The sequence below is a fragment of the Sabethes cyaneus genome, chromosome 3 (assembly GCF_943734655.1).
Source record: "Sabethes cyaneus chromosome 3, idSabCyanKW18_F2, whole genome shotgun sequence".
Classification (NCBI taxonomy): Eukaryota; Metazoa; Arthropoda; class Insecta; order Diptera; family Culicidae; genus Sabethes; species Sabethes cyaneus.
Window position 1 is genome coordinate 248,002,737 of NC_071355.1, and position 16,955 is coordinate 248,019,691.

Consider the following 16,955-nt stretch of genomic DNA (forward strand, 5'->3'; position numbering starts at 1 on the left):
TCGTTTTTTACATTTTTTCTCTTTTTCAGTCTCGTCTATTCTGTTCTGTTTGCTGTCCCGTTTTTATTATTTTGTTTTCGCTCTGTTCCGTTTTTGCTCTTACTTTGTTCGGCATTTCAGCCCTTTCTGACACAGTAGGCAATTGTAAATAATTTTTAAAGTTTTTGTCCCCCCGCCCTTCAAAATTGGCTCCAAAAATCGGGGGGCAAAAAAAATAATCTGTAGGATATGAGTCAATTTTTTTTTATAAAATCAATTGTCTGTGGGCTCTACAGTCTGAAAAACTCGAAAAATGAGTCTCCGAGTTGAGTTAACGCTTCTAGCACGAAACAGAAATGGAAATTCGATCAATGGAATTTCCGAAAATCGTCCAAGAAAATTTTCCTTTGCTTTTGTCTTTTTTTCGTAGATTTTTGCAGAGAAAATAATACGTTATTATAAGCAAGAATTGATTCGGTTTTCACGTTTAAACTTTAAATAAAAATGCTTAAAACCCATTTTTTTTTTGCTCGATTGAAACATTCACTTTATTTTTTTTTCGTCCCCCCCCCTTCAGTGGCCGAGCACCAGAAAGACAAAAACTTTATAAAATATTTGTAATGACCTTATTGTTATCTCATTTGTCTTTCGGTATCATTTTTCTCTCTTCATTTTCCTCTTTTTTTGTACTCGTATTTCGTCCTTTCAAATTTTCTCATTTTCTGTTCCTCTTTTGCTATCGTTTTTTTTTCTTTTTAGCACCATTTACTCTCAGTTTCTGTCCAGTTTGCCTTAATTTTTTTTATCGTTTTTCTTTGTTTTCTCTCATTCTTCTGCTTTCTTTGGTTTTTTGTCTGTTTCTGACCAGTCTCCTTTTTTTGGCTCGCTTTTCCTTTTTCTCCCGTTTTCTTCTTTACACTTTATTTTACATTCCGGTTTCCCTTGCATTTTGTCACGATTTTGCTTCGTTTTTATGCCAGTTTTCTTCTTCTTTTTCTTTGTTTGTCCAGTTTTTGTCACGTTTTATCTACTTTTCTCTCTCTCTCTCTCTACTTTTCTTCCTTTTTCCCTGTCCGCTGTTTCTTCTTTGTCTTGTTTTCCCACGCCTTTATTCGCCCATTTCAGTCCTGATGTTCCTCTAGTCCCCGTTTCTTCCGTCTTTTCTATCTTTTTCCATTCATTCTTTCAGATTTATTTCTTGTCTTTAATTTAATTTAATTTACTCCTTTTCTATTATTCTTCCTCTCATTATGTTCTACTTTTCAGCTCACCGGTTTGGCTTCCGTATTTATTTTTCTTCCTTTATTTTCCTCTTTTTCCGTTGTCGTATTTCGTACTTCCGTATTTTTTCCTTCCCTTTCCCTTCTGTTCTTTTACGTTTTTTTCTTTTTATGGTTCGGTTTTTCTCATTTTCTCTCCGATTTGTCCTTATTTTTTTCTCGTTTTCCCTTTTTTCCTCTAATTTTTCTTCTATACTCTTCCATTCTCTCTCTTTGTCTGCCCAATTTCGTCTTTTTTGCCGCGGTTCTCCTTTTTTCTCTCGTTTTCTTCTTTCCACTTATTTTACTCTTTCTGCGTCCCTTTTTCCCTTCCATTGCATCACAATTTTTCGTTAGTTTCTTTTTATGCAAGTTTTATTTTTTTTTCTCGCATTTTTCCTCTCTTTTGTTTTTTTGGCGAGTTATCTGTTGCTCTTGTTCAGTTTTTGTAACGTTTTTCCCTGTGCTCTTTTACGTTTTCTCTCCAGGAGCAGCAAGAGGCTATTAATAATCCAGCTGTACATAAGCTAAGAAAATTTACTTACATTTTTATAAGAAACTGTTGGCGTTAACGTTAACGTACAGTATACTATGTGGTTCATGAATTATGGTCAGTGTTGCAAATCGAGCGAGAAGCCAACGATGCGTACTCTCACGTGACAGACTATGAGAAACATAGCACGCTTACGCTTACGTAAGTGTGAGACAAACAGACTACAAGACCTCAATAGATAAAAATAATGCTCGCAGTCGTCTAACCTGCCGATAATAAAGACAAACAGCCGCCGTTGCTGTGCCCGTGAGGGCCCTTGGCACACTGGGACTCAAATTTTACATTACTTTTCCTTACTTTTACTGCGCCCTCTATTCTACTCACGGGCTGGAGTGTGAGCCCTCGCGAGGAATTGGTATTAGCAGCTCGGGCGAGAGCCGGTCGTCGCTGTCAGCTATACACAGGCACAAAAACTGGTCGCGGTCGCATGAATAAATAAGAGTGAGAGTCCGAAAGGGATGCTTATGCCGCACAGTGGAACCATTTTGAAAAAAAGGCGGTTAAAAGTCTTTTCTCGCTTTTCCTGACGTTTTCGAACTAAGGTGTCTTCGGGGAAGTTTCATAAAAAAGTATTTTGCATTTAATGACATTTTCATAAGATCTGATATTAAGGGGATAACAAATTTGAAAAAATGAATTTTTTATAGGAACTAGATAGCATGATTTTGTGTTCGGAAAAGTTGTAAAACTATGAATTTCATTTAACTTTGCAGAAGATACTAAGTACCCATCATTAAACTAGTTTTAAATCCAATTCTAAATACAGTTTCTAGTGCAATCTGATTCGAATTTATTTCCATTTCGTACATTCTTTCAGTTTCAAGTCCAATTTCGTCGGAATTAGCCATGAAAATTAAATTTAGATTTAAAATTAAGCTTGAAATTAAACTCGAGATTTAATTTATAATTGGAAACTGGAAACTATTTTTAGACAATCCATTTACTTATCGCAATTATAGTGACAGATTAAATTTAAAACTCCGGACTTCTGGGTTACAAAAATTATGTTCCTTTGTATTAAATTTTGAATAACAGATGGGGCACGTACCCCAAAGTGCCCCAGCCTGGGCACGCCAGTGCCTACTTCAGGTACGTGCAAATCCATGCAAAGCCAACTCTCCCCAAACACAAATTTCGATTTCTTTGCAAACTAAACTCCGGAGCGCAGAAGAAAAAGCTTGCGCAAAATCGTTCCAACCAGCCAGCACTGCTCGGCGGTGGTGGAGCTTTCATCGCTAAGAAAAGAAAACATTCCTCGACACACGATCCATCATAGTCACACGTATCATCGAGAGCCATTAGAAGGATGCAGTGATTGCACCTCGTCATCGTCGTCGTCGTCTTCGTTGTCGTCCGAAGCGTGTCAGAAGCCTTCACGGTGACACGGGACGGAATCGATTATATTTACACGAGCAGGGAGTTAGTAGTAAGGAGGAGAAGAAACTTTCTTCATCACTGTACGTATTCTTTGGTGTTGATTTTTTACTATATACTGACGTGAATTAAGGTTTGATGGACAAAGTGGCAGCAGAAGTGCATTTTTCATTCACATTCACCTGAACATCAGCTTCGCTGAGTAACTTCATTGACGATGGCAGGGTACAGCCTGAATTATTACCGCATCATTTTGTTGCTAAAATTTTCGATAACATATTTTGTTGAAGCACAACTTCTAGATTAAAGGTACGTACTTTGTAACACCCGCTCAGGTACTTACACAACGAAAACGAGTTACGAATAACGACGCATCGACTCGCAAAAAGGGTTTCGGCTTGAGTCATTAACGGATCTGACCTGTCCATGGCTGTGCCCATTATTGCATGCGAGGGTATGTTGCATATTGTCATACATGCAATGATGGCTTCTGGTGCATGCAGGTAACAACGACAACGTTGTCTGAACCGGGAGAAATTTCACTTTCTTCGTGGAATTTCGTACTTAACTTAAAGGGACGGTACGAACTATGAACTTGTCCGGTCGGTTGGTTGGTTGGTTGGTCGATTGGAGGACGTCGACAGCCTTGCCAGCAAAGGTTGGCTCACTAGTCTTACCTTAAGCCTGCTCGCGGTCGGAAGTACGGAAAGCGAAAGTGGTTGGGCTTGTGCAATCGGACACGGAGTTGCTGATCCGGGAGTGATCACATGTGCAAGGGTGTGCTAGCTCCTTAACGGCAACAGAAGGACCTGATCTTAGAAACGTGAATTTTAATATTCGAGTATCAACATGACCAGTTTTGTGGTGATATTTTCTAAGCAGTATAAAAATATGTCGGAAGGAGCAGGTAGGTTATTGTGTTGTTCGATCATCGTAATTGAAAATGAGGTCGTCTTTATAGTGGTGAGATTTTGGATACAACATTGGATTAGCTCTTCCTCACAATCTTGACCGGAAAAAGGACGTTTCGTTTTCGTTCATAAAAGTAGAAAAATACTGCAAAAGGAATGTTTAGAAGAAGTCTAATGGCTTTTACGTTTACTCTTTTGGTATAGTTGATAGTCGTCCGTCCCTGAAAAGCAAAGTGATCAAACGCAAACTGTACGGAAAAAATTACCTCGAAAGTTTTACTTTATTTTCACTATCCAGTGGTAAAAGAACAATCCTATAATAAGAACTAGACAATTGCTACTTTTTTATGAATCGTATGGCATGCAAGCTATCAATGGGAAGTGCTTATTCTAAGTTTAAAAGTAGACCGAGTAACATTAAAAGCGTGATAGTCAGCTATAGTATTGAATTCATGGCATCATACATCTATTGGATGATTTTGACCGAATTGTGTACGGTGCAATGAAAGCCTAAAGAAATCCACTCGTCGTTAAATCGAACTCAACCTAGCAGTACGGGGCTAACGATTATTATGATATCAAGGAGATAAAAATGAATAGCTGTTGCAGCAAATTTCTCATCTTCGCGCATCGTAAAAATGATGCGATCAAGCTAATAACTTTTTTTCTTTAAAAAACTGCACTCAAAAGAAGCTTAAGTTTTGATATTCATGCAGGTGTAATTATCTGAAGGAGCGCCAGCTAAGAAAAAGTCCAATTTCTCTTTTCGTTTTTCATATCGAACGCTCTACCCAGATATTTTTTCAATTAAAATATAATATAAAGCTTAAGTGAGGCATGTGAATTACTGATGGAAAAATTTTGAGTTCAATTTTCTTCTAGAAAAAAATTTTGTTGTTGAAAGATGATAACTATTGAACGCACGGTCTGATCTGTTCTGAACACATTTTTCATATCAATCTCAATCAATATCAATATTATCAATATAATATCAATACAAAACAAATTTTTATATATCCCAGTGCAGCAGTCGTAGAGCGTATCAAACGAAGTGACGCTGGCTTCATACAGTCCAATTGATTGGAACAGCATGCTAATGTGTATCATACAATACAGAATACTGCGAACAACGGCACAGTAAAAAGATTTCAAGCAATAAAAATCGGTAAATTGCTGCATATTCCTTTTAATGAAGCCCACTTTAACGTATGCTTTAGCAATAATAGTTGTAATGTGCTGAGTAAAACACAGTTTGGTGTTCAGAACAATGCCCAAATCTTTCACAGCTCCGACTCGCGTAATACTGACTGTGTTCATTTTATAATCGAACATGGTGGCTTACCTGTTTCTGCAGAATGAGATAACATTGCATTTCTTCACAATCACGTCCATCCCGTTCTGCTTACACCAACTTAATAACGGATCATTGTCGGATTGTATGGAAGAGCAGTCAACATTTGAAGACGATAGAACTTCAAATCGTCGGCAAACATTTACTCTGAACAGCAAAATGGAAAACTCAAATCTGCTAGCAAAATTGGAAAAGCTTGGTGTTTGTTCTGCGCTACTACTATGGCTTCGATCCTAGCTTTTAAATCGAATGCTCGATGTAAAGATAAGAAGTCAGCAGATTGCATATTTCACGAACCTCTCCGGTGTTCCCCAGGGTAGTAATCTTAGACCATTACTCATCACGCTTTTTATATACGACATCTCATTTTTACTCCCGGAGGATTGCCGGATGATGACATTAACCGTTCCGTTGTCGCTTATGAATTTCCGCGCATCTGAAAGGACTTTGAGGCCGTCATCGTTACTGACTAAACTGTTTCACCGTACCGAGTTTGGTCACAACGAACCAGTTACATCGTGTGTCAGAGTTTTTAGCTGTGTTGAGAAACATTTCCAATCTGGCGAATCACTGAATAAATTTAAGCTTTTTGAGATTGAATTTGTCATAGATTGTAAGAGTGAATTCATTTAGTGTTATTAAATTCATTTAGACTTATAAATCAGATGGAGTGTAAAACAAACAAATAGACAAATGATGTATTTTATAACAAATACACAAATAAACAAACAACAGTGGTCCCAAGATGCTTCCTTGGGGCACACCCGGTTATCAACTTACGACACGAACGAGGTTCTGATAACACTCTTGTCAGTGTTGATCAGCGCAGCGATGAGAAATATGTTTGATTGAGGATTCGCTAGTTTGATCGTTTGACTTTTGAAAAATTTAAAGTAGCGAGTGGAGAGCTGTACTAATGCCGATGAAAACTAATCACAATTTTATCAGACGAATATTACGGCAATCACGTGGAACCGGTACTGATACTGACGAAGTGAAGGATTTGCTTGTTTAAATCAGCGTCAACGTCACCTCAACTATATAGCAATTAAGCTACTACACTACTGAACGGAACGAATAACTGTTAATATGTTGTTGAATAAATAAAATGTCCAGCAATTGTGTAATAACATATTTATAACAATCTTTTATACGCTTAATAGTGAAAATGGATGTAAAGTTTCAAGGTAAAATGTTCTCATACATTTTCTTCTTGATTACCTTGCTTCACAGACAGGGACGACATTTAAACACACCATCTGTTTAGTGTGGTTATCTTTTACCATAAAAAAAGTCGCAAAACCCCCCGTTCCACCTGTCTAAAAGCAAAGAAAACGTGAGTATTGGCGTTTTGAGTGGGAAAACTTGGTTTTAGGTTTATGAAACCTTTCGAAGAGTTTCTTGAAATTAGAAGCTCTATCGTTTATTGAAGTTCAATTTTTGATTAATCCCCGTAAAAGTGAAATAAAATTTTTATTTTTCTTCAGTTTCAATTTAGCACATTAATATGTTGTGAGAAGTATTAGAGCATATTATTACAAGAAATTTTGCTGAGGACAATACCCTTCTATCTGTTCAGGGGATTACCTACGAATGGCCGAAACACAATTGGCCGAAATAACAAATGGCATAATATATCTAATGGCCGAACCGCGAATGGCCGAATCACGAATGGCCGAATCACAAAAGGCCAAAACACGAATGACCGAACGTCATAATTGGCAATATATTCACGGCTTTCAACCTGCACAAACGTTGGGTACATGCTGTCCTTACTCGCTGCCGCTCGTTCGGACTTAACAAAGGAATAATCCCTACTAATCAGTGAACCTAGGAAAATGCATGCATCTAATTAGTAGTACACTCAAAAAAATCAGCACGTCAAGTTTACGTGAAAACATACGTAATTCTCGTCCATCACACTTTTTATGTAATTTTCACGTGAATTATTGGTAACTCGCACTCATACTAACCAGTTTACGTGCGATCCTGGTAAATTTTATCAACTTTCCCATTTACTAGTACATGAAGTTCACGTAAGTTGCTGTACAGAAGTTTACATGATTTTTCACGTGGATGTGACGTGTCGATTTTTTTGAGTGTAGGGCTGTCCCTCCAAGCATTACACTATGGGCCAGAAATTAAAATTTCGGGACAAAAATATTTGCAGTTAAACGGCATGTCTCAGCTCAATATGATCTTCGGCAACTGTTGAATAAAAAATTGATGCATATTTTGAAGAGGTCGTCCAATATTTAAGCGTTACTTAAACAACAATTTGAGTAATAACTTTTTGAGTAAATTTTTTTTCACCTTTTCGGTTTCAAAATATTAAAGCTAAACCAATTTCAAGTAATTTTTCTGAAGATATGAAACTTCTACCTTTTACCCATTTTCAACAATAGACCTTTGTTTATAAACGATCCCTCAAATCACATTTCTTCTTGTAACATGTTTATTTCAACAGACAGCTCAATATGATGTTCTATAAAATATTTTGCACATAGGAATATTTTTGCTGAAGACTGTTTTGCTTTACATGCATTAATTAAATTTTAGGTTAAAAACCGCCTGATGAAAAATCCGAATGTCTTAGCCATTTACAAGTATCTGCAATTAGTTTGCATACCAATTTGAAGGGAATTATTAAAGCTATCTGCCCAAATGTGTATTTCAGAGAATACCTGGGAATACCATGGCTGGGAATATCTGGGATAGTGCGGATTTTTTTTCTTACATTTTATAACTTAATAAATATGCGTCCTAGCGTCAAACAGTCTTTAAAGAAAATATATATTTCAACATACTAAATGACTTTGTAGAACGTTTGAAAGCAATAACATAATCGTGTGCAAAGTTATTGAGTGTAATTGATTTTTAAGTGCACTTTTTTAACACATCATTATATTTCGTAACCGGTAAGAGATAGATAGATACTTTATTCAGCAAAGTTGCTTATTTTAGTATTTTCTGCAACTTTTGGAGAAAAAAACTTTTTTTTTAAATTATTTAAGAAAACAAAAGTTTGTATCACCCTAGTAGTGCAAAAAGGTGCGCTATATTTTATTATTTTACTCCTCCGAAGACACAACTCTTGAAAAAATACACATTTTTCATCAAACGATTTTTAGCCTAAAAACAGTTATATCTTATTAATAATTATTATTAATTAATGCAGAAAAAGCAAAACAGTCTTCAGCAAAAATATTCTTCTTTTATGTGCAAAATGTTGTCTAGAACATCACATTGAGCTGTCTGTAGAAATAAACATGTTACAAGAAGAAGTGTCATTTGAGGGGTCGTTTATAAAATGGGTAAAAGGTGGAAGTTTGATATCTTCAGAAAAAATGCTTGAAATTAGTTTATCTTTAATATTTTGAAACCAAAAAGGTGAAAAAAAATTTACTCAAAAAGTTATTACTTAAATTGTTGTCAAAGTAACACGTAAATATTGGACGACCTCTTCAAAAGATGTTTCATTTTTTCATTCAAAAAGTTGCTGAAGGCCACATTGAGCTAAGACACGCCGTTTAACCGCAAATATTTTTGTCCCGAAATTTTAATTTCTGGCCCATAGTGGACGGGGGCCGTGAAAAACTAGAACAACTATTAGAGCTAACGAGACGCGTAAGTTCTATGAGAAAGTGAACCAATTTTGTAAAGGATACATACCGAAACTTGATATGAATGGGGACGAGGAGGAAAACCTGATCACAAACGAGTGCGAGGTGGTCAACAGGTGGAAGCACTCAATGAGCAGCTCAACGGCGATATAATTGAAGCAAGCATAAGGCACGATTCCCGGCAGAATTCCACAAAAATTAGAAGAAACTACCAGCAATTGCTCTTCATTAGATAATTTCCAAGATTAGGGAGGAGAAGAATCTACTGGAGGAGTAGCATGTTTGGGCGAAAAATGTCCTAATTTTTAGTTGGACCGATAATGACCACCCCACAAATATCCCTTCAGAAATGTTTGCGTTGTCTTGCAAGACACCAGTCCCGAACAAATTCTTGCAGTACATGGATACAATCTGACAAAAAGAAAGGACGATCGCTCACTTTTCTATGACGTTTCACTAGATTCAAAGATGACCAAACTCGTGACCTTAGTCATGACCTTGAAATGCGGTCAGGCATATATTAATATTTTTTTTTTTTTTTTGAAACGATGATTCTACAATTGATGAAGGGACGGTAAGGTCCGGTAAGGTAAGGACGGAAGGGACCTTACCGTCCCTTCATCAATTGTAGAATCATAGATTCAAAGTTTAAAGATAAATCCGTTGAAGAAAAGGGGTGGTTTTGCACTCTGGTATAGGTTTAAACGTCGTAAAGAATCTTCGACCTGTTGAGACGGGGAGTTTCTGTCACTTTTTTTGCAAAAAATACTTTCAAACTTTGATGACGTCTATTCCAACCAATCAGGATGCGAGGATTTCTAGTTGGACAATGCTTTTTTATTTTAATTTTTCCAATAGTGTACACTTATGAATTAAAAGCGTTCTTCATTTGAGTCAACACGTAGAAACCCACACCTTGGCGCAAGTCCTACGTCAAAAGTGTGAAAACTTTATTGCTTCATTGCTATCTCTTTTAGTTTCGCTGCAGTTAAATTTTAAAATGAAGTGCTTCTCAAAGCGTTTTCATCAAATTTTACTAAAAATCGTGATATGGACGATTGATTTTATTTTCCAATTTAAAGCTCTGGAACCATTCTGAAATTCATTCTTTGACGTTATATTAATATCTGAAAACTTCACGAATTCATACATCACGCATAGCACCCTAGATCACCCCGTGCGACAGACACGGTCTGACGCGTATGGAAAACAACAATAACAACAACAACAAGATTTTTCGTAAATTAAGCGTTCTCCTCCACTTTTGATTGTATAATCCTTCAAACCTCAAGCCACTTAGGTTTATCCGCAGATAGCAACTCTCTAACTTGTACCGTAACCGCGGGTAATTCCGATCAGCTCCTAACCAGGCTTCTGCCGTGCTCTTAAAATTTTCTCAATTCTCAGCGTTTTACTGGCAAAACGCAGAAGACGAATCGAATTACCCTCTCCCTATCGGATGTTGCCTTCTCCGACAAGCAACATGCTTTTTGCTTTTGTAGTGTAGTGTTTTTTCTGATTTACTCTGCCCCCGAGTGAGGGTCAGTTTTGTTTCATCTTTCTTTTTCTACCGGAGCACTATCGAATGTCTGCTCTCAGGGTCACGGAGCAAATCGTTTCAGTCCATATAATTGCCTGACCCATATTCTCTTTGGGATATTGAGCATATAGTATTTTGTCTCCAGTATGAGAAGAAAAGATTAGCTCTGTTTGTAGTTGTGCACCCTTTGCGCAAGATGAGTATTCAGGCATCATCCGGATGGAGAGCAAACGGTTAAACAGAAAACGAACGCTCTAGGTCGTTGTGAAAAGCAGATTGCTCTGTCTCTGTATGCTGAAGATGAGCTAAATCAAGCCTGCTCCTAACTCCGATCACTCAACTAAAGCAGTCAATTTTTAGAATCAAAAACCTTGGGGATTGAGAATCCTAATGATCGCAGCTTGCCCTTGAACTATGAATTTTAACTCAATGTTTAAAAAATCGGCTACTTTAGTTGAGTGATCGGAGTTAGGAACTGATCGAAATTAGGTGCGGTTATAGTAGTGTGGAAGGGATTGATATTTACCCAGATCAGCACACTCCACACCTTGCAGTGTGACACGTGGCGCAACTTGGCTTATTTTTGTCTTGGAATCATTTTCCACAATCCGCAAAATTTCATGGTCAATCGCTGAAGCGACTTGCTGATGTTAATCTCCTCGAAGCCTAGAAAAGAACATTCCTACTCAGAAGCAACGATGCATTGTCGTAAAATTTCAGAAATTAAAATCATTGTGCAACAAAACGAACACTTCTGGATTTGTGTTTACACACTTGCATTAAGTTGTCCGAGGTCGATAAATCCAGTTCTTCCGGAGAACACATTTTGATGCTGCAATCGTTTTCAGAAACGTCCTAGAGAGACCCGAGAAGTCTGTTTCGCTGTTATTTTCCAAACGCATCAGACCGTGTCCGTCGCACACAGTGATCTAGTGTGCTATGCGTGATGTATGAATTAGTGAAGTTTTCAGAAACTAATACAACACTCAACACGATACGTTTAAAATTAAATTGCCAACTAAAAGAAATAACCATTTCACGTCAAAGAGCGAATTGTATGACGGTACCAGAGCTTTAAATTGGTTGATAAAAGCAATATACTTTATCACGATTTTTAAGGAGAAAATTGGAAAGTTACTTAATTTCATGAAGTAGGAAGTTTAAACACAATTTTCAGTACAAAATTTTCTCAGTATTCGAAAAAAAGTAACGAAATTGAGCTAGCTAGCATACTTTTTGTACTAGTGCTAATTTAAGGCAAACAGAACCGAAAACTAAAAATGTTTAATAACTCTGTAATGAGTAAGATTTGACTATATGCGTAGAAGGATTTTTTTTCGTCAAATGTGGTCCTTTATCACCCCTTGAAATATTTGCACCGAGTTACCTAATGTTCTGTATATTATTTGTTATTATCCCATAGATCCGATCATCGACAACTGGCCACTGATGGGTTCTCCGACGCCGGTTTTGGGCATAGCCATCTGCTATCTACTGTTCGTGCTGCACCTCGGTCCCCGATGGATGGAGCGTCGCAAACCACTGGAACTGAAGGGAGCGCTAATAGCCTACAACGCCGCTCAGGTGGTATGCTCCACGGTACTGTGCGTACAGCCGTTCTTCTTCGGTGGCCTAAGCCACATGTTTAGTGCTTCTTGCCACGCAAACAGTGCTGTGAACAACGATCTTCAGTTGACGGTAAGACACACAAAGCAGAGCCGGCGCAGCGGCGATGGTGGATAATTGATAATTGCCCGGCTGGATTAATTAAATTAGATCCGGCGTTGCGGCGATATGCCGCGATAGGTGATGCACAACTCTTCTTGATGGCTCTGGGCTGGTGGTTATGATCGGTTTAAAATTTTGTGTTACATGTACATTTTTTTTTCAAGAAAACAGGCTGGTATCAGGAAATGTTCGATTGACTAATTACAATCAAACAAAACAGTGCTTAGCATAAAAAAATAACGTGAAACAAATGGAACCACCCCATGACCAGCTATTGAAACTGTGTTGTACGAGTACTTTTTTCTCGAATTACCGTAAACGAAGGTCAAGATCATTACCGGCCGAATTGAAATCCATCTGCCGGCCAGTCATATCCGAGAATCATCAAGACGATCACTCTTCGAGTGACATTGCAAAAATACCTTACGGCGGCACACCATCGATTATCGAATCTAATAATTACTCCCTCATAAAACTGCTTTAATCTTTTTTTCCGCCTCTTAATTTGATTATTTGTTTTTTGATTAACTTCTATCCTCCTTTATTTTGACGTAGATTTGGAAGTGCACCTGGTGGTACTTGGTGCTTAAGGTAGTCGAGCTGCTGGATACGGTTTTCTTTGTACTTCGCAAAAAACAAAATCAAGTATCATTTCTACACGTCTATCATCACACCATAATGGTAGTTTTCACCTGGGGATACCTTAAATACCTGCCAGGTAAGTCAGAAGGACGAACCTGCCAAATCCGATTAGCGCGACCTTAATCCGAACATTTTTCTTTTGTTTCATTCCTCAGGAACCCAGGGAGCTTTCATCGGATTCGTCAACTCGTTCGTACACATCGTAATGTACACGTACTATCTGATAGCAGCCCTCGGGCCGCAATACCACAAGTACCTCTGGTGGAAGAAGTACATGACGACACTGCAACTGATGCAGTTCGGCATTATGCTGGTCTATCTGTGTCTGATCATTACCTTCCAGTGCAGCGTGCCGCGATCGCTCAGCTTCTTTTTCGTAATCAACGTAACCATTTTTCTGTTTCTCTTTTGGAACTTTTATCGAAAAGCTTACAGCAGCAAAGGCGGCAGTAAGCAGCTCGGAACGATGAAAGAGCAATGAGCAGCTCTTGATGTCGGCAATTTCGGTTGATTATTTATTTGTATTCGATTTAAATTATTTTGAGATCAATATTTATTACCCAATAAAGAAATACATTTTTCACATTCGGCTTGATTTATCTCTTTCGGTAGCACAAAAGTAATTCAATTGATAGATTCGTTCAGATATTCGAATATGTTTCGTAAACCAAACAATAAGTGTTAACAAATTCCTTCAACTAGAACTAGAACCCCTGACCGGCGGCGGTAGATATTGATTACTTTATTAAATCGTTCATGGCACATTTTTCAACCGGCGAGGCAGACCTTCACATTGCAAATAGGCTGCTGGTTGGAGCGCTGCAGAATGCTTCTCCAGTTCAGCCGAGCGAGTCAGGTGGACAAGGGTAGTAAGTGTTATACGGAAATGCAGTCGCTTGCGGATATCATTAGCCAGCTCACACCTGAAAGGTGCTCTTCAGGGTGGTATAAATTTATTATGTTACATAACGTACAAGGTAACCGTTTGATTACCAATCCACGACGTCATATTGATGACAATCAAGAGTTCTAATGATAGAAAAAAACAGCCTTCATAAATCGGTCCTATTGAAGTTTTCTGATGGTAGATAAAACAACAAAAATTATTAAAAAGATAAATTAAACTAAAGAAACATGTTCAATGAGCGAATTCAGTAGAACACAGACCAGACGATCTTCACTTAACACGCCGATCAACAGTTCACTGGCAACTAAAACCTCAACTTTCGTTAAATTTTTCACCCGTCCTAGGGTCCTTTTCCTAGGAAGCAATTAAAACTATCCACTCTTTCGGATGCCAACAATATAATAATTCAAATTCTACTGATTACACATAGTCAGTGGTTACCAGCACGTGCTTTTAAATATGTTGGATTGAAACTATAGAATTAAAAAATAAAACGTGGCCAGAAAAAAGGCATAATATTAAAGAGTGACAAACAATGGAATTTTTTTCGCCACATTCAGCGTGTGTGTTGCTCTAGCATAGGACAACCGAAAAAGTTGCCCTTGTTTTTCCGGTTCTGACCCAATTTTTATGCCACCATTTATCACCTCACACACAAAGCATGGTTCGCCGGTTGCCTGCTGGTTATCAGCATGTATATTGCGATAAAGAAGTTAGACGGGATCGTGCTGTCCAGGATCTGAGAGGCTTTGGTTGGCTACGTTGCGATAACCACGTAGGCCACATCGTAGGTTTCATGTTTCAGCCATTTGACTATTATTGGTTCGAAAGAATGCGAATGATTTTGAAATGAATGCCTAGTCTAGAAACTGTTCGTGATCGTAAAGTTTGTTTTCGTCAACTTAAAACATAACTATGATACTAGAAGGAAATGTTTCCTACCGTTTAATAAATCGTTAAATTCATTTTGTTTCAAGTAACAGAAATTATGAATTTGATTCAATTTTTTAAATCATAATGACAGTTTACTGTCAATGACCTCTAGGCATTGAAAAAACCGGTTATAGATAGACGTTTGGTGTTTCACAATGTTGAATGAAACACCAACCTCTTTTGCATAATAGCAGACGAACGATAATCCCTAGGTAGGTTCTGCATTAATTGATTAACTAATGAAATGTTTCAATCATTGTAATGTTTGAACATGAATCCCAGTTGTCTATTTGCTTTATCGATGATTGCTGAGAGATGGTTCCGAAAAGTTAACCTTGTGTTAATCAAAACTCCAAGATCTTTGATACAGTCCACACGCTCAAATCTCTAATCATTAACCCTTTATAAGGCAGTGGCAACTATATTGCCACCAACAAAAAATTTTTATTTTGCTTCTATAATTATATTGATGCCATTATAGACGCAAAACAAATATTTTTCGTTGGTGGCAAAATAATTGCCACGGCCTTATAAAGGGTTAATACGGTAGTCAAATTCGAAAACTTCACGGCTTTGTTTACGGTGGAATGAAATTACGAGACATTTATTAATGCTGAGCGTCATTCTATTTTATTGGCACCAATTGGTAAAGATTTTCAACAAGGACTGTAGAACATAGCAGTCGGCCAAGCTTCTCACAGCGACGTATATTTTTAGGTCGTCAGCACATACCAGTTTACATTTATCGTTAAGTAGAGCAAGTCACAACATTAAAAAACAGTGAAAATAACAATGGGCCAAGGTTGCTACCTTGGAGAACTCCAGTCTCATTAACGAAAAAATCAGACAGCGATGAACCGATTTTAACTTGCTTCAGAGCAATATCATGATCAACCCGATCGAATGCTGCCTTAAGATCTGTGTAAACGGCATCAGCTTGGTAACCTGAGCCAATTATGTTAATACAAAATGTAGTAAAATCTAGCAAATTTGTATCAACTGATCGTCCTGGTACGAAACCATGCAGATCAGGAGAAATATAATTCTTACAGGAGAAAAGAATTGCTTCACTCACGATAATTTCCATTAGCTTGGAGCCTGCACACAATGATGTGATGCCCCTATAGTTCTTGACCTTGAAATACGGTCAGGCATATATAATTAATATTTTGGAACGGTAGTTCTTTTACAATTGACGAAGGGACGGTAGAAGAAAGCAATGAAATTTTTAGAGTGAGTAAACACGAGTTCGATTAAACTTCTCAATTCGGTGGCTCGATTACAATAGATCGAGGAAGAGACACAATTTGTGTCTATAAATTACTCAATCCACCCGTTGGTGGAGATACGTCACTCGCTTAATAAGGGGGTTGTGCAGTCTCCTTTTGTCCAGCGCCTCTTTGGTTTAAAGGTACATTAGTACCAGCTAGCCACATGCTCTGGCGGGTGTTGTGGGATCGAATCCGGTTATAATCTCTGATTATAGCTTGGTTCGACACATGCACCTTCCAGCGTTGGACAAAAGGTAGAAGTCACAACGACTACTTGTTAAGCGTAGCTACTAAGCTACTAAGTATTCACTGCATTCTTCTGAACACAGCGAATATATTTTCATGAAAAAAACTATTGTTTCGAACAAAAAACTACTTTTGAACTTTTTTTACTTTTACAATTTAAATATGTTATAACTACATAGAGTAGGGCGGGGCGTAAGTGCGATGTTTGAAGTCGTCATCAATTTTCGTGAGATATGAAGAAGGATAACAACAAAATATATTTTATAGTGATGCAATAACTCAATAACTCAATGTCTTCACATTCAACTATAAATCAACTGGAATAATAGTGTTATTCAAAATAAATTCTTCTTTCTTCTGATCAAGTGCCGATTCGCACTTTTACCCCATAAGCGGGGCAAAAGTGCGAATACCGCGGGGCAAAAGTGCGAAGTTTAATTCCATGAAATTAGCACAGAAGTAGCTAACAAAACCATAATATCTTCAACCTGCGATGTGTTTTAGTAAGGAATATTCTTAATTTGCACCTTCCCTATTTTCCGCTGGCGTACTGCAACCTCCACCAGATCGAAACTTACCAAACCAAACGTTTTTTTTTGTTTCACTGTCGTAGCGTATACACACTGTATTGACTGTAT

General features: G+C 37.7%; 1 protein-coding gene across 1 annotated transcript; it reads left to right on the plus strand.

Moving 5' to 3' along the window:
• The first annotated feature begins 4,014 nt into the window (after window positions 1-4,014).
• On the plus strand, window positions 4,015-13,441 carry LOC128741036 (elongation of very long chain fatty acids protein AAEL008004). Its single transcript, XM_053836612.1, has 4 exons — window positions 4,015-4,072; window positions 12,014-12,288; window positions 12,874-13,036; window positions 13,116-13,441. Exons 1-4 carry the CDS (start codon window positions 4,015-4,017, stop codon window positions 13,439-13,441), a joined length of 822 nt encoding a protein of 273 aa, XP_053692587.1.
• The last annotated feature ends 3,514 nt before the right edge of the window (window positions 13,442-16,955 follow it).